At 50.3% G+C, this 18,543-nt stretch overlaps 1 protein-coding gene across 1 annotated transcript in view; it reads right to left on the minus strand.

Moving 5' to 3' along the window:
- Positions 1–66: 66 nt before the first annotated feature.
- Positions 67–18,543, minus strand: part of LOC115151654 (glutamate receptor ionotropic, NMDA 3A-like) — a 100,618-nt gene continuing 82,141 nt past the window's right edge. The window contains exons 6-9 of the mRNA XM_029695775.1: positions 7,769–7,920; positions 2,654–2,818; positions 1,815–1,885; positions 67–1,316 (exon numbers count right to left, since the gene is read on the minus strand). Coding sequence (XP_029551635.1) covers positions 713–1,316; positions 1,815–1,885; positions 2,654–2,818; positions 7,769–7,920 — 992 coding nt within the window. The 3' untranslated portion in view covers positions 67–712. The remainder of the gene's footprint in view (positions 1,317–1,814; positions 1,886–2,653; positions 2,819–7,768; positions 7,921–18,543) is intronic.

Here is an 18,543-nt window from a genome sequence, read left to right on the forward strand (position 1 = left end):
AGGAAAACACCCCTACTTTCCTGCTGTGGACCTAGCTGTAGAAATACAGACATTTCAACCATCACAACCAACACTTCCATCAGACTTTATTCTTGAAAAACATGTTAATCAAGGCCAGTGAACGATATCGACTCAGAACTCAAAGAAAACAACAGAAACGCCATAAAAGCACCACTCCTGATTTGAATACTGTCTGGACTCCACGTAGTACTGATTGTTTCAGGTTGCCATTTCATTGTTGATAAAATTCAGTTATTGCCACAGCCTTGTGAGCCCCACCACTAAAATCAACAGAGACTAGAAACAGAAGGTTGCGGGTGGCAGCCGTTTTGGCTCCTGTGGCAGAGGAGAGAGCACTGGAAAGTTCCCAGAATGGGTGCAGTGCCAGCGTGGCTCGGTCATGGGGGCATGCTGGTACCTCCAGCCCCACTCCATTGGCACGGTAGATCCAAGTAGGCCTGAGGTAGCCCAAACACACATTTTACCAATCATGTGAGGACCAATTGGGCACATGTAGATCACAAGGGATTCCCAGTGCCCTGGAAGCTCTTTCATCTCACCCAATAGCAAAAGGTTGGTGTCCAGGGAAAGAGCTGCCATGCTATGGCATCGGGCTCACAGCAATTGGATAAATCCAATCCAAGGTAATCCAACTTCTTTCAATAAACCCCTCCCCTAATACACCATAGGTTTTTCCAAAAATTAGGGGACATCAGCTCTTCTCATTAGTGTGTATGGCAGAGGTGGTGCGGACTGTGGGAAGGGACTTGAGGACAGGGTCTGTCATGGTGGTGGCACAGCGGGTGGAGGGGAGGGCTGCAGTAGCTACAACCACGGAGGTCATTCCCGTCACTATGGGGGCGGAGCAGGCAGCCTTCTCCTTGGCCAGGGAAGTCTGCAGCTCAGCCCTCCTGGCCAGAGCCGTCCTCAGCTGATCCCGGATCAGGTCGATCCTCTCCTGTAGCTCCTGCAGCTCTCCCGGCCTCAGAGGAACGCCTGAGGAGGAAGAAGGGATGGATGAAGAAGAGGAGGGGAGGGATAGCACCAGGCTGGCAAAGGAAGTCCCGAAACCCCCATTCGCACAGACCCGTGTGGCCGGGTTGGTCCTAGGGTTAGTGTCGCATCCAGCCGACTCCCCTCTCCCCCCTTCAGACTCAGCCACGGCCCGGGCTAGAAGGCGGCGGCTGTTGAGGGTCTCCAGGTTAAAGTGGACTCGCTTGTCCTTAGCGGCTGCAGCAGCGGAGTCCCTGCTGCTCTCGTTCCACTTGGCCGAGGCGCCGGGGGAAGGGGGGTCTGGGTTCTTCTGGATGTCGCAGCTACATAGAGATAAAAGGCTTGTGTCAGTAAAGAAAGAAAGACAGGTCTGGTGCATAAACAACCACTACTACTAGTGTGTTAGATTGCTTTCAATCGGTATCTCAGTATTAGGGATAGATTCAATCCATATCTGAGAAGTATCGCGGAAGATCTGCGTTAACGCTCAATTGAAATTTAAAGGCAATGTTCCCATGTTCGGGGTAAACACTGCATTCATGGTAAACGCTGCATATGTCGACTTAATTGGAAGTTACCTTTACATTTTAACGGGGATACTTCCACAATAAGGGTTGAATCCAACCCTTAGTAATGCTTCATCTCCTTGTCTCCTTTCCCTCAGAGACATTACCACTGGTAAAAGGACTGGAAAGGTTTCAACTATATTGTTTCTTCTAGATTCTACTCATGTCCTGTCAGATCAGTGATTATGGAGGAAAGGACAAGGACAGTAAATACATTTTTAAAACGGGTCTCCATAATAGCAGCCATTTTGTCACCTTTTTTCTGTGTTGGCGCCCTGCTTCTTCTTCACATCCTCATAGGTCTGGTTCAGGGCTCGGTGGATTTTCTGCATAACAAATGAGGCCATAGTTACACTGAACCAGGGAAAGGGGTGGGAGGGGGAGAAAAGCTCCACACTGATTTATTCAAAACAGGCAGAATCAACACCATCTTAGAAATTGTAATTACTTTCCCCCTCTCGTTAATAATCCTCCAACTGGGAAAGGAGCTTAGAGGACCTCAGGGGACTTAAGCCAGGCAGATTAGAATTTTCAGTGCTTTTAATACTTCACTTCAACTAAGGTTCCCAAATGGTGGTTCTCTAAGTCAACAGCAGATGGCGACGTTGCCTTTATGTTATCAAATGACAGCCAAGGTGATAAACAGTTCTAATGACTGTTTATCCAAGAGAGTGAAAAACCTACACCATAAACAACCTTTTACAAGCAATCAATATTTGTTAATATTTAATTCCTGGAGCATTTGTGAAGCGTAACTGCTTTTAGATATAGAGTTCGTAAAACATGACCGGGAGAGCCACAAATGTGTTCAAGTAAAAAAGAGCACTTTAAAAAGGCCAATAAAAGAAGCTATGAAAAAGTCTGAAGCCTGAGGCGGAGAGACTCACTGTGAAGGTTATTGTATTGACACACAGACGCTCTCACACACACACACACACACACACACACACACACACACACACACACACACAGCATCTGTCTCTTTCTCTCTGACACACACTCTTGGTTCAATCACACTTTCTCTGTTTTCTCGTTCTTTCTTGTACACACACACTCACACTTACATTCTCACACAGTCCCTCCCTCCATCTCACCTGGCTGGTGTGGAGCCAGTACTTGTACTTCTGTCGTCGTCGGATGTGTGGCAGCACAATGTGATAGAAGGCGTGCTCCCCAGCCAGGGTGAGCAGTGACGTGGCCACGCCCACACACAGCAGCACAAACAGCCCTGAGAAGTGACGGATGCCCATCTGGAGAGTCTGTATGAGGAGGGGGAGGGAAGTTGAGGGAAAGGGAGGGGACAGTTGGGTTACTTGAGTAGGGTTAACACCTGTAACAAAGGGTTTAACAATGCAGTAAATTGTTTGTCAACCTCTGGTCCATGGACCTACATCAGTCCTTGGGATGATGGTGATTGGTCCCTGAGAACCTTGTCATTAGATCTCTATCCAATGGATACTGAGCATCTTTTCTGACGCTCCCTGTTTTCACCTCTAGGGGGCGGTCTCTATTCATTTCTATTCAGACAGAGATCGACATGGTCCATTGAGTGAGTAAATGAGTAACCATTTGGATAAGGGGATTGTAAATATAAGTGACAATTGTTTTATATCTATTTTGTCTTATGACTGCTGGAGACATGAGAAACCAGTCACATGAAAGCAAACTGAAACATAATCTTTTCCACAGTAAAATGTATGAAATGCTGGCCTTATAACTTGCAGATATGAAATGTGGAGACCCAAGCTATAGATTTATGTAGCCATGCGCAAATGACAGTATAGAGTCAAAACTACCAAAAAGTGTTACAAATAAATCGATTTCCCAAGTCTGAATCGGGCCGTTAAAGGTTTGACATCAGGAGGCAGCTGTCTGTCCCCTAGAGTGGTCTGGAAGTATCCTGCTGAGGAGAACTATTTAGAATTTAAAAAGCGTGGCGTTTATTAAATAAATGCTGCTGCGCTCCCATTAAGCCCTGTTTATACCTGGTGAAAACATGTGTCCTTTGTCCTGATCTTGTTCACATTCTGATTGTGCCCACATATTAGCCATTGCATCTATACAGGGTATTAAAATGTGTCTGTTTTCTGTCCACTGTGTCTGCATTGTGACCAGATTTACATGAATGTAAATTATTTGACATATATTTTTCTAAATAATATTTATTCATTTATTTAAAGAGACATATTGATGCCATAATTCAATAGTGGAACCTGACAATGATTTTAGAGGGCAGAATAATGATGATTTAAATGGTTTCACTGTCCAGATCCGTTACACCCGAGATACAATGCATCCCTGACTACCTCGAGGTGGTTAGGAAGATCTGATCAGAATCAGATCACCATGCATATTTTAATTGTCTACACCTGTCTAATGTGGGCACAATCAGAACGTGGACAAAATCAGGATAAAGGACGCATGTTAGAACCAGGCATAAACAGGGCTTTAGAGACCTGAGCATTGTGACTAATAACCAACACAATCCTGATCTCCATGCCATTGGCTGCCTTATTGATTTTGTTGTGTTGTATTCTATTTGGTTCTAGATTATTCTACCCAGAGATATGAGTTCTCATTCTATTCCTTTGAGCCTAGCCTTCTATTCTACGCTACTCTATTCTAGCCTATATGATTCAGTGGAGGCTGCTGAGGGGAGGACGGCTCATAATAATGGCTGGAATGGAGTGAATGGAATGGTATCAAACACATAAAAAACATGCGTTTGATACCATTCCATTCACTCCATTCCAGCCATTATTATGAGCTGTCCCCCCACAGCAGCCTCCACCGGTATGATTAGTGTCTACCCTGTGGGCTGCTGCAGATGTCCTTTTGAATTCCAGCAGTGCTTAGAGGACATTTAGCCTAAGTCAGGACGACAGTGTGTGTTTGAGAAGCACAGTGTGAGCAGTGAGAACCCTGTCTGAGTGCCTGCCAGCAACACAGTACAGTAGTTGTATAGTACAGTACTTGTATAGTACAGTACTTGTATAGTACTGTACACCTCCAATAAAATAGGAATCAAGCCTATCACGGTCTAACAACATGAGTTGTTGGAGATGTGCTGTATATATAGGCAGCCACATTGTTCAACGCTGTTTGACACTTTGCAGAAAAGGCGAGAGAACTTTTCAGAGGAAATGTTCTAAACCGAAAGCCGCCTCTCTGATCTTATCTGTAGAGGTTTGGATGTAGATGTGAGAGAGGGAGGGAGGGAGGGAGAGAAGGAAAACTTGAGAGAGGGAGGGGTGGAGGACGGCGGGCTTGTTTCCGAAGTGCTGACACAGTGAACCCCAGGGGTGCAGTACAAGCCCTCCCCATCCCTCCTGCCATCCTCCCATCCTAGACCCAGTCCCTCCTCCCATTTAATTCTGGAACTTGGACAAGAGAGGGAGCTGCCAGCCTCTGCTCTCTCCCTCTCCCTCCCTCTGCCACTCTGCTCCCTCTTTCTCACTCTCTCCCACTTTCTCCCTCTTTCTCCCGCCCTCTGTCACTCTGCTCCCTCTCTTTCTCTCTTTCTCTCCCTCCCTCTGCCACTCTGTTCCCTCCCTCCCTCCCTCTGCCATTCTGCTCTCTCTCTCCCTCCACCTCACCATTATATCTCTCCCCCTTCTCCTCTCCTCTACACCTTCCCTCCCTCTCCCCTTCTCCATCTTACCCACTTCACCCCCATCTGTCCTTCTCTCCCCCATTCTCCCCCATCCTTCTCTCTCCCTCCCCCTCTCCATCCTACCTTCGCCCTCCATCCTCTCACCCCTCCCTCTCCCTCTCTCCCTGACCAAGTAGTGTTCAGTATGCAGGGGGAATAACTCATCCTATTAGCACTTAGGGCCCCCAGTATGGATGGTGTTAGCCTGTCGACTGTGTTTAAGAGTGGACCCGTCCTCCGCCATATTGTTTCTGGGAGGGGTAGCTCGTCTCCCCCCGTTCCCCTCCCTTCCCCTGTCCCTCAGCCTTTCCCCTCCGAATCCATGTGAGCAGAAGGATTTGGAATGAAAATTAGGAATAATCTGTTCAATGCAAGCCACGGTAATTCTGCCCTTCAAATTAGAGTAAAATAGAAATGCCATCCGGGTGCTACTGTGTGAAATATGTAGAGGAAACTGTGAAAGATTAAAATGTGAAAAACATATGGTTTGTAGGATGTGGTAGTTTTGGATTGATAGATGCGCTGCATGTACACTCTCCTTGGAGTTTCTAACATTGATCCAAGGCAGCTTGAAAATGACAGGCTGGAATGTGATTCTGTCAAAAACATATTTTTTTTACATTTCCAAATAAATATGAATTTGAGTATCTTTTGAGGGGTCGTCGTGGACAGGTACATGATGACATCATAGTTCAAAGGAGTGTCAGCCGGGGTAAATCAATAAAACAAACTAAAATTGTTCCCTTGACGTACCTAAAAGAAGAGATGTTATTGTTAGTCGTGTCGTGTGCGGCTCAGTCGAGGTGAACGGGAGATGTTGTCATGTGGGAGACATCAGTGTCCTACAATCCATTCGTCCGTCTCTCCCCAATGTAAATCAGGTGATCATTTGATGATTAGGTAATGACAAGACTGGGAATGACTTTGATGTTTCTGCACAGATGGCTGGGATCACTGCTTGTCTCTCTAGCAGCGTTTTCCCCATCCGGAAAATGCATACCAGCAGGCACGCGCACACAGGCACGCACATACTCCCACACAACCTCAGTCACACACACACGCGCACACACACACACACACACACACACACACACACACACACACACACACACACACACACACACACACACACACACACACACACACACACACACACACACACACACACACACACACACACACACACACACACACACACACACACACACACACACTATCTTTGCTGGGTCTGTGAAGATCACAAATCAGCGCAGGCTGATGTGGGGTTGGTATTAGAAAAGTAATCCCAGAGTCCTCGGCTGCTAGGCCCTGTCTCTCTGTCTCTCCTGTCTGTCTGACTGACTGTCTGTCTGACTGTCTGTCTGACTGTCTGTCTGTCTGGGGAGAAGGAGCCAAAAGGTAAACAGCCCATATCGTAATGCTGATGGGACCAGACGATTGCCCCAGTAACAGGTCATCAACAATAATAACACTATTTAATAGGATTATAACAACCAGTTAATGAATTAGTAACAGCCAATTAAGTATATCAACACAGTATACACTGAGTGTACAAAACATTAAGAACACCTGCTCTTTTCATGACAGACTGACCAGGTGAATCCAGGTGAAAGCTATGATCCCTTATTGATGTCACTTGTTAAATCATCTTCAATCACTGTAAATGAAGGGGAGGAGAAGCATTTTTAAGCCTTGAGACAATTGAGACATTGATTGTGTATGTGTGCATTCAGAGGGTGAATGGGCAAGACAAAATATTGAAGTGCCTTTGAACGGGGTATGGTAGTAGGTGCCAGGCGCACTGGTTTGTGTAAAGAACTGCAACGCTGCTGGGTTCTCGCTCAGCAGTTTCCTGTTTGTATCAAGAATGGTCCACCACTCAAAGGACATCCAGCCAACTTGACACAACTGTGGGAAGCATTGTAGTCAGCATGGGCCAGCATCCCTGTGGAACGCTTTGATGGCCAAAGAGGAGGGGTAAAACGCAATGTTAGGAAGGTGTTCTTAATGTTTTGTACACTCAGTGTATGTCTATGATATCAGTCCATTGGGGCAGGAAGTTCGACCAACTGGGTGCTTGGTGTTAAAGGAGAACCTCAGGATGACACCCAATCCTGAGAGGATATCATAGACACACACAGAGGTCGAATCTAGGAATAAATATTTTTCCCTAAACATCTGACACTGATGGATTCCAGACTGTCTAAGGAGTGTCTGCAAACCACACTTAAATATATCTTAGAATGCATGCCCAATACATTGCTTCATTCAAGTGGTATGCTAGTGTGGATATTGGAATGGAGCCAAACATCCAGTTTGATATGTCCAGATGTGTTAGGATGGCCAAACCCAATGTCCATCAACGGTCTACAACCCACGTGGTGTGCCTACAGGGCGGCCACTCCACCACAGCCCACTAGCCTGGTCCCTATCTGCACAAACAGATCTGGGCCCAGGCTGACGTCGATGGTCAAACACAACCATAGAAGTTGTTGACAACATAGTCCAAACCGGTCTGGGACCGGGACACACACAGACAGACGGACGGACAACTCACCTCGGTGACGGCGAACACCCTCTTCCCACAAGGCACCACCTTGTACCACTTGTCATGCAGCATGTCCATGTAGCCGTCTGACTTGTAGCGACTGATGAACTCTGACACGTTGTTGGTTAGAGGGGAGTTCTGTGGTAGGCCTATTCCATAGCCTGGGGGGATAGAGGAACTATTACCATCAGCATAGTACAATGGTATAGTAGTTGGTAGAAATTCATGGAAATAATTGTGGTGCGTCCCCTTCTATACCACCAGTCACATGGCTGTGCTATCATTAACCTGGATACAAACAGTGACACAGACGTCTCATATGTGCAAAATAAACAGATGGCATTTTTACTAAATCATTTTTTGTCTCTGATCCACATAAAACACCCAAAATGCTTTAAAGATTGTCCTAAATTGTTTGGTGGAGAACTGAGCAGGGGTCTATAGGCGTATCATTCCAAACTTCACACAGAGTGAGTTAACTGGCAGAGTGTGTCTGGATCCTGTCCGCCCAAGGAGATGAAGTGGATCAATACTAAACCAAATCGGATGACCTTACCTTCATCCCTTCCAGAAGGGGAACATGAGGCTATGGATATTATAGACGAACCAAAGAGTTCAGCCTCGACAAATTCCTCTTCTACCTGTACTGCTGATCCTGTACTTTAAACTCCTTTGAAGTTTAAATTACATTTAGTAAATGAGATTTTCGATATCTGATTCCTGGGGTGTGTGGAAGGATGGAGAGGGAAAATCCCCATCTCGTGGTCTTCAGTGGCAACTGGAGGAAAGATGGATGGAGGAATACATTGGAAAAACAGGAAAAAGTGAAGAACGTTCCGAGCATCCATTATATAAGGACAAGGAGTGTGTGTGTGTGTGTGTGTGTGTGTGTGTGTGTGTGTGTGTGTGTGTGTGTGTGTGTGTGTGTGTGTGTGTGTGTGTGTGTGTGTGTGTGTGTGTGTGTGTGTGTGTGTGTGTGTGTGTGTGTGCATGCGTGGGCGTGCGTGTGTGTGTGTGTGTGTGCGCATGCGTGGGCGTGCGTGTGTGTGTGTGTGGGCTCTGACAGCAGATAATGAGTTGTGGTGGGCTGGGGAGAACAGAGGATGAGAGCCTGTATCATTGTTATTTAATCACTGAATGGGTTTTACCTCTACCTATCCCTCTGTTTCTCATGGCTAATGTATGTCACTCACCTCCCCCTCCATCCCACTCTCTCTCTCCCCCACCCCCCATTTCCCTCCCTCCCCTGGACCAGTCAAGATGACAGATAATAGACAAGCTCTGACATTAACACGTTTCATCAGAGCGAGACTGCCCAAGCATGCACACACAGTCTGTCTGTCTGTCTGTCTGTCTGTCTGTCTGTCTGTCTGTCTGTCTGTCTGTCTGTCTGTCTGTGTGTGTCTGCCTGCCTGCCTGCCTGCCTGCCTGCCTGCCTGCCTGCCTGCCTGCTCCTATAAGTATAAACAGCTGAACTCTTATGGAGTGTAAAGCGTGTGCTTCAGTCTAACAATCTCAGATCCCGTTAACTTCCCTTTGTTTCACTTAAAGCCAACAGGGTTGGCCCCTCTGCGCTGGCACAGTCTGGCACAGTCTGGCACAGACGTCCCTGTAGCCAAGTGTTGATGAGGATGTTATTCTTAATAAAGCGTGGGCTCGCATCTTTGTGTCACAATCATTAAATACTGGTTGGCTTTAATCACCAAATTGACAGTCCTGGCACCTTCCAGTTACACTGTCTGTAGCCCACTACGACTCAGTCCAAAAAATAGTGACAAATGAAATCCTAAAGCGGCAGGGACAGATATTCAGAAAGAAGGGACTCTGTTTTAAGCGAAAGTTCAACAGCTGTATTTGAGTTGCTTGATTGTTTTATTAAATTAGTAAATAGAGGACTAGCTGCCAACCAAGGTGTGTGTGTGTGTGTGTGTGTGTGTGTGTGTGTGTGTGTGTGTGTGTGTGTGTGTGTGTGTGTGTGTGTGTGTGTGTGTGTGTGTGTGGAGAAGAAGGCAGTGTGTGTGACTGTTGTGTGTGTGTATGAGATACACAACTGGATGGAGTGATGAAAAGTGAGAAGAAACAGAGAAATTGCGAGAGAAGAGCGAAGGAAGAGCGAGGGAAGATTCGAGGGAAGAGCGAGGGAAGATTCGAGGGAAGAGCGAGGGAAGATTCGAGGGAAGAGCGAGGGAAGATTCGAGGGAAGAGCGAGGGAAGATTCGAGGGAAGAGCGAGGGAAGAGCGAGGGAAGATTCGAGGGAAGAGCGAGGGAAGATTCGAGGGAAGAGCGAGGGAAGAGCGAAGGAAGAGCGAGGGAAGAGCGAGGGAAGCTTCGAGGGAAGAGCGAAGGAAGAGCGAGGGAAGAGCGAGGGAAGAGCGAGGGAAGATTCGAGGGAAGAGCGAAGGAAGGGCGAGGGAAGATTCGAGGGAAGAGCGAGGAAAGAGCGAGGGAAGAGCGAGGGAAGAGCGAAGGAAGAGCGAGGGAAGATTCGAGGGAAGTGCGAGGGAAGATTCGAGGGAAGAGCGAGGGAAGAGCGAGGGAAGATTCGAGGGAAGAGCGAAGGAAGAGCGAGGGAAGAGCGAGGGAAGAGCGAGGGAAGATTCGAGGGAAGAGCGAAGGAAGGGCGAGGGAAGATTCGAGGGAAGAGCGAGGAAAGAGCGAGGGAAGAGCGAGGGAAGAGCGAAGGAAGAGCGAGGGAAGATTCGAGGGAAGTGCGAGGGAAGATTCGAGGGAAGAGCGAGGGAAGAGCGAGGGAAGATTCGAGGGAAGAGCGAGGGAAGATTCGAGGGAAGAGCGAGGGAAGAGCGAAGGAAGAGCGAGGGAAGAGCGAGGGAAGCTTCGAGGGTAAAGCGAGGGAAGAGCGAAGGAAGAGCGAGGGAAGAGCGAGGGAAGCTTCGAGGGAAGAGCGAAGGAAGAGCGAGGGAAGAGCGAGGGAAGAGCGAGGGAAGCTTCGAGGGTAAAGCGAGGGAAGAGCGAAGGAAGAGCAAGGGAAGATTCGAGGGAAGAGCGAAGGAAGAGCGAGGGAAGAGCGAGGGAAGAGCGAGGGAAGATTCGAGGGAAGAGCGAAGGAAGGGCGAGGGAAGAGCGAGGAAAGAGCGAGGGAAGAGCGAGGGAAGAGCGAAGGAAGAGCGAGGGAAGATTCGAGGGAAGAGCGAAGGAAGAGCGAGGGAAGAGCGAGGGAAGAGCGAGGGAAGCTTCGAGGGTAAAGCGAGGGAAGAGCGAAGGAAGAGCGAGGGAAGATTCGAGGGAAGAGCGAAGGAAGAGCGAGGGAAGAGCGAGGGAAGAGCGAGGGAAGAGCGAGGGAAGATTCGAGGGAAGAGCGGGGGAAGAGCGGGGGAAGAGCGAAGGAAGAGCGAGGGAAGCTTCGAGGGTAAAGCGAGGGAAGAGTGGGGGAAGAGCGAGGGAAGAGCGAAGGAAGAGCGAGGGAAGATCGAGGGAAGAGCGAGGGAAGAGCGAAGGAAGAGCTAGGGAAGAGCGAGGGAAGAGCAAGGGATGTGAAAAGCGACGAAGTGAAAGGGAAGAGCGAAGGAAAAGCGAGGGAAGATGGAGGGAAGATTCGAGGGAAGAGCGAGGGAAGAGCGAGGAAAGAGTGAAGGAAGAGCGAGGGAGGCTAGAAAATGCAATTAACGGAGAGGAGAGATGAGATAGGAGAGGTCTAATTGAGCAAAACCCCAATTACTGCTTTATTATGGATGACTGTCTAGAGGTCAGGGCCCAAAATGGAGGAATATTTCTCACTTCAAAACCCAGGCAAAAAAGAGCAATATAATATTCCAGGAGTTACTGTGAAAAGAGATGGTGTCGATCCTGTTCCACACATGGTTTAGTTGTCTCCCCAAACTCAGAAAAACGAAAACAAAGATCCCTCTTCCCTGGTGAAATTCCTCAATAAATCAGCTCTCAAAACAAAGATCCCTCTTCCCTGGTGAAATTCCTCAATAAATCAGCTCTCAAAACAAAGATCCCTCTTCCCTGGTGAAATTCCTCAATAAATCAGCTCTCAAAACAAAGATCCCTCTTCCCTGGTGAAATTCCTCAATAAATCAGCTCTCAAAAGCAACCAGTTGATTGAGTAATGTAGTTCTCACAAGTCTGTTTCATGAAATATTGTGATGTAAAGGAAGTGTGAGTGGGGGGGATTATTTTCAGGAAAAAAGTGAAACAGCTTGACTCAAATGGAATTTGATTGGAGAGTCATTGCTCCCCCAATCGCCCCTCCAGAGCGCGTGACTTCGTCTCATGAAAGATATCTGGCAGACAAAATGTTGCCGTTTCAAAGCTGGTGAGCTGTGAAGTTCACAAGTATAAAATATGCAAATGAGATGAGAGGGCATCTCTCTCTCTCTCTCACACACACACACACACACACAAACACACACACACACACTTTCATCCACCAAAAATAGGCATACAGTATGTGCGAGCTATCCCACAGTTATAGAATTTCCAGACGAAAAGGGAAAAAGCCAAACGGGAGTGTGTGTGTGTGTGTTTGCATATGGGTGTGTGTGTACTGTATGTGTGTGTCCTGCCCAGTGATGAATCTGAATACACAGCGTGAGCTGACGTTCTACACATCCAACACAGCAGGTCTGCCCTTTCAGGCTAATAGAAACAGCAGCCAGATGACAGACTCTTTCATTACCGTTCCCTCTCTCCACCCTTCCTTCCTATTACCGTTCCCCCTCTCCCCCTTCCCTCCTATTACCGTTCCCCCTCTCCCCCTTCCCTCCTATTACCGTTCCCTCTCTCCCCCTTCCTCCTATTACCGTTCCCTCTCTCCCCCTTCCCTCCTATTACCGTTCCCTCTCTCCCCATCCTCCTATTACCGTTCCCTCTCTCCCCCCTTCCTCCTATTACCGTTCCCTCTCTCCCCCTTCCCTCCTATTACCGTTCCCTCTCTCCCCATCCTCCTATTACCGTTCCCTCTCTCCCCCATCCCTCCTATTACTGTTCCCTCTCTCCCCCATCCCTACTATTACCGTTCCCCCTCTCCCCCATCCCTCCTATTACTGTTCCCTCTCTCCCCCATCCCTCCTATTACTGTTCCCTCTCTCCCCCATCCCTACTATTACCGTTCCCCCTCTCCCCCATCCCTCATATTACTGTTCCCTCTCTCCCCCATCCTCCTATTACCGTTCCCTCTCTCCCCCATCCTCCTATTACCGTTCCCTCTCTCCCCCTTCCTACTATTACCGTTCCCTCTCTCCCCCATCCTCCTATTACCGTTCCCTCTCTCCCCCTTCCCTCCTATTACCGTTCCCTCTCTCCCCATCCCTCCTATTACCGTTCCCTCTCTCCCCCATCCTCCTATTACCATTCCCTCTCTCCCCCATCCTCCTATTACCGTTCCCTCTCTCCCCCTTCCCTCCTATTACCGTTCCCCCTCTCCCCCTTCCTCCTATTACCGTTCCCTCTCTCCCCCATCCTCCTATTACCGTTCCCTCTCTCCCCCATCCTCCTATTACCATTCCCTCTCTCCCCCATCCTCCTATTACCGTTCCCTCTCTCCCCCATCCTCCTATTACCGTTCCCTCTCTCCCCCATCCTCCTATTACTGTTCCCTCTCTCCCCCATCGCTCCTATTACCGTTCCCCCTCTCCCCCATCCTCCTATTACTGTTCCCTCTCTCCCCCTTCCCTCCTATTACCGTTCCCTCTCTCCCCCTTCCCTCCTATTACCGTTCCCTCTCTCCCCCTTCCTCCTATTACCGTTCCCTCTCTCCCCCTTCCCTCCTATTACCGTTCCCTCTCTCCCCCTTCCCTCCTATTACCGTTCCCTCTCTCCCCCTTCCTCCTATTACCGTTCCCTCTCTCCCCCTTCCCTCCTATTACCGTTCCCTCTCTCCCCCTTCCCTCCTATTACTGTTCCCTCTCTCCCCCATCCCTCCTATTACCATTCCCTCTCTCCCCCTTCCCTCCTATTACCGTTCCCTCTCTCCCCCTTCCCTCCTATTACCGTTCCCTCTCTCCCCATCCTCCTATTACCATTCCCTCTCTCCCCCTTCCCTCCTATTACCGTTCCCTCTCTCCCCCTTCGCTCCTATTACCGTTACCTCTCTCCCCCCTTCCCTCCTATTACCGTTCCCTCTCTCCCCCTTCCCTCCTATTACCGTTCCCCCTCTCCCCCTTCCTACTATTACCGTTCCCTCTCTCCCCCGTCCATCCTATTACCGTTCCCTCTCTCCCCATCCTCCTATTACCGTTCCCTCTCTCCCCCTTCCTTCCTATTACCGTTCCCCCTCTCCCCCTTCCCTCCTATTACCGTTCCCTCTCTCCCCCATCCCTCCTATTACTGTTCCCTCTCTCCCCCATCCCTACTATTACCAATCCCCCTCTCCCCCATCCCTCCTATTACTGTTCCCTCTCTCCCCCTTCCCTACTATTACCAATCCCCCTCTCCCCCATCCTCCTATTACCGTTCCCCCTCTCCCCCTCTCCCCCATCCTCCTATTACCGTTCCCTCTCTCCCCCTTCCCTCCTATTATCGTTCCCTCTCTCCCCCTTCCTCCTATTACCGTTCCCTCTCTCCCCCTTCCCTCCTATTACCGTTCCCTCTCTCCCCTTCCCTCCTATTACCGTTCCCCCTCTCCCCCTTCCCTCCTATTACCGTTCCCTCTCTCCCCCATCCCTCCTATTACCGTTCCCTCTCTCCCCCATCCCTCCATTACCGTTCCCTCTCTCCCCCTTCCCTCCTATTACCGTTCCCCCTCTCCCCCATCCCTCCTATTACCGTTCCCCCCTCTCCCCCATCCTCCTATTACCGTTCCCTCTCTCCCCATCCTCCTATTACCGTTCCCTCTCTCCCCCATCCTCCTTTTACCGTTCCCCCTCTCCCCCTTCCCTCCTATTACCGTTCCCTCTCTCCCCCTTCCCTCCTATTACCGTTCCCCCTCTCCCCCTTCCCTCCTATTACCGTTCCCTCTCTCCCCCTTCCTCCTATTACCGTTCCCCCTCTCCCCCTTCCTCCTATTACCGTTCCCTCTCTCCCCCTTCCTCCTATTACCGTTCCCTCTCTCCCCCTTCCCTCCTATTACCGTTCCCTCTCTCCCCCTTCCTCCTATTACCGTTCCCTCTCTCCCCCTTCCTCCTATTACCGTTCCCCCTCTCCCCCTTCCTCCTATTACCGTTCCCTCTCTCCCCCTTCCTCCTATTACCGTTCCCCCTCTCCCCCTTCCTCCTATTACCGTTCCCTCTCTCCCCCTTCCCTCCTATTACCGTTCCCCCTCTCCCCCTTCCTCCTATTACCGTTCCCTCTCTCCCCCTTCCTCCTATTACCGTTCCCTCTCTCCCCCTTCCTCCTATTACCGTTCCCCCTCTCCCCCTTCCTCCTATTACCGTTCCCCCTCTCCCCCTTCCTCCTATTACCGTTCCCTCTCTCCCCCTTCCTCCTATTACCGTTCCCTCTCTCCCCCTTCCTCCTATTACCGTTCCCTCTCTCCCCCGTCCTCCTATTACCGTTCCCCCTCTCCCCCCTTCCTCCTATTACCGTTCCCTCTCTCCCCCTCTCCCCATTCCCTCCTATTACCGTTCCCCCTCTCCCCCTTCCTCCTATTACCGTTCCCTCTCTCCCCCCTCTCCCCATTCCCTCCTATTACCGTTCCCCCTCTCCCTCTTCCTCCTATTACCGTTCCCTCTCTCCCCCTTCCTCCTATTACCGTTCCCTCTCTCCCCCTTCCTCCTATTACTGTTCCCCCTCTCCCTCTTCCTCCTATTACCGTTCCCTCTCTCCCCCTTCCCTCCTATTACCGTTCCCTCTCTCCCCTTCCTCCTATTACCGTTCCCTCTCTCCCCCATCCTCCTATTACCGTTCCCTCTCTCCCCCCTTCCCTCCTATTACCGTTCCTCTCTCCCCGCTTCCCTCCTATTACCGTTCCCTCTCTCCCCCATCCCTCCTATTACCGTTCCCTCTCTCCCCCTTCCCTCCTATTACCGTTCCCTCTCTCCCCCTTCCCTCCTATTACCGTTCCCTCTCTCCCCATCCTCCTATTACCGTTCCCTCTCTCTCCATCCTCCTATTACCGTTCCCCCTCTCCCCCATCCTCCTATTACCGTTCCCTCTCTCCCCCTTCCCTCTCTCCCCCTTCCCTCCTATTACCGTTCCCTCTCTCCCCCTTCCCTCCTATTACCGTTCCCTCTCTCCCCCTTCCTCCTATTACCGTTCCCCCTCTCCCCATCCTCCTTTTACCGTTCCCTCTCTCCCCCTTCCCTCCTATTACCGTTCCCTCTCTCCCCCTTCCCTCCTATTACCGTTCCCTCTCCCCCATCCTCCTATTACCGTTCCCTCTCTCCCCCTTCCCTCCTAATACTGTTCCCTCTCCCCCATCCTCCTATTACCGTTCCCTCTCTCCCCCCTTCCTCCATTTACCGTTCCCTCTCTCCCCCTTCCCTCCTATTACTGTTCCCTCTCTCCCCCTTCCCTCCTATTACCGTTCCCCTCTCTCCCCCTCTCCCCATTCCCTCCTATTACCGTTCCCTCTCTCCCCCTTCCTCCTATTACCGTTCTCTCTCTCCCCCATCCTCCTATTACCGTTCCCTCTCTCCCCCTTCCCTCCTATTACCCTTCCCTCTCTCCCCCTTCCCTCCTATTACCGTTCCCTCTCTCCCCCTTCCCTCCTATTACCGTTCCCTCTCTCCCCCATCCTCCTAATACCGTTCCCTCTCTCCCCCTTCCCTCCTATTACCGTTCCCTCTCTCTCCCCTTCCCTCCTATTACCGTTCCCTCTCTCCCCATCCTCCTTTTACCGTTCCCCCTCTCCACCATCCTCCTTTTACCGTTGCCTCTCCCCCTTCCCTCCTATTACCGTTCCCTCTCTCCCCCATCCTCCTATTACCGTTCCCTCTCTCCCCCTTCCCTCCTATTACCCGTTCCCTCTCTCCCCCATCCTCCTATTACCGTTCCCTCTCTCCCCCCTTCCCTCCTATTACCGTTCCCTCTCTCCCCCCCATCCTCCTTATTACCGTTCCCCCCTCTCTCCCCTTCCCTCCTATTACCAGTTCCCTCTCTCCCCCTTCCCTCCTATTACCGTTCCCTCTCTCCCCCATCCTCCTTTTACCGTTCCCCTCTCTCCCCATCCTCCTATTACCGTTCCCCTCTCTCCCCCATCCTCCTATTACCGTTCCCTCTCTCCCCCTTACTCCTATTACTGTTCCCTCTCTCCCCCTTCCTCCTATTACCGTCCCCCCTCCCCCCCATCCCTCCTATTACCGGTCCCTTCTCTCCCCCTTCCTCCTATTACCGTTCCCTCTCCCCCTTCCCCCTTCCCCCCTCCTATTACCGTTCCCCTCTCCCCTTCCTCTATTACCGTTCCCTCTCCTCCCCCTTCCCTCCTATTACCTTTCCATCTTTTCTCCTCCTCCCCCTGCCTCCTATATACCGTTACCTCTCTCCTCCCCTTCCTCCTATTACAGTTCCCACTCTCCCCCATCCCTCCTAATTACCCGGCTCCTTCTCTCCCCCCCCTTCCTCCTATTTAACGTTCCCCCCTCCTCTCCCCCTTCCCGCCTATTACCGTTCCCCCCCTCTCTCCCCTTCCTCCATTACCGTTCCCTCTCTCCCCTTCCTACTATAACCGTTCCCTCTCTCCCCATTCCTCCTATTACGTTTCCCTCTCTCCCCTTCCGCCAATTAATCGTCCCGTCTCTCCCCCCTTCCTCCTATACAAGTTCCCTCTATCCCTCCTTCCTCTCCTATTAATCGTTCCCTTCTCTCCCCCTTCCGATTACCTGTTCCCTCTCTCCCCCTTCCCTCCTATTACCGTTCCCTCTCTCCCCCTTCCCTCCTATTACCGTTCCCTCTCTCCCTGTTACGGATACAAGTATCCTGTGTATGTATCCAGTGTGTGTTTCTTCTCTCTCCTTCTCCCCTCACAGGTGACAATCATCATTCCCCCAATCAGTCACCAATCAGTCCCCAATCAGAAGACACCTGCTCCTCTTCCATCACCCAATCACAGCCCCTTTCCCTTGGTTTAAAAACCCAGTCAGTTGTTTTCTCCCTGAGATCAATCTTTGTGTTCATTCTCTCTGTGTCCCCAGCTCTCTCTTTCTGTATTGATCTCTATTTTGTATTGCAACTACATGTCACTTTGTCCATCCCCCCTTTGAGTATTGTTTTGTTGTTTGACTGTTTGTTTGGTGGGAAAAGGGGGTACCAAGACAAGTCGCCCATGGGCATACATTACCCGTAGGAATACTGTGTCTAAGTACCCTAGTTAGAACTGGGCGGACCACCCACTGTATTTTTGGTTAGTTAGCTAGCTGTTATTGAAATAGGCTAGTCTAGTTTAGGGGTGTTTTGGATTATTGTTTCTTTGCTTGGGTCCAGCTCAGCGCCTTTTCTCACACCCGATTACCATGGGGTTAAAATAAACCCTGAGTGTTTGACGGTAGATTTCAGTTGTCTGCAATTTTTGTTCTCACTGTTACTTTTCTCTATTATAATTTGCAGGCGTTATGTTACGGGTCTCGAATCCATCCCCCTTAGACTGCAGGGCCAAAAGGGATTCGAAACACGCCCCATCCTCCTATTACCGTTCCCTCTCTCCCCCTTCCTCCTATTACCGTTCCCTCTCTCCCCATCCTCCTATTACCGTTCCCTCTCTCCCCCTTCCTCCTATTACCGTTCCCTCTCTCCCCATCCTCCTATTACCGTTCCCTCTCTCCCCCTTCCTCCTATTACCGTTCCCTCTCTCCCCCCTTCCCTCCTATTACCGTTCCCTCTCTCCCCCTTCCTCCTATTACCGTTCCCTCTCTCCCCCCTTCCCTCCTATTACCGTTCCCTCTCT

The sequence above is a fragment of the Salmo trutta genome, chromosome 17 (genome assembly GCF_901001165.1).
Source record: "Salmo trutta chromosome 17, fSalTru1.1, whole genome shotgun sequence".
Taxonomy (NCBI): domain Eukaryota; kingdom Metazoa; phylum Chordata; class Actinopteri; order Salmoniformes; family Salmonidae; genus Salmo; species Salmo trutta.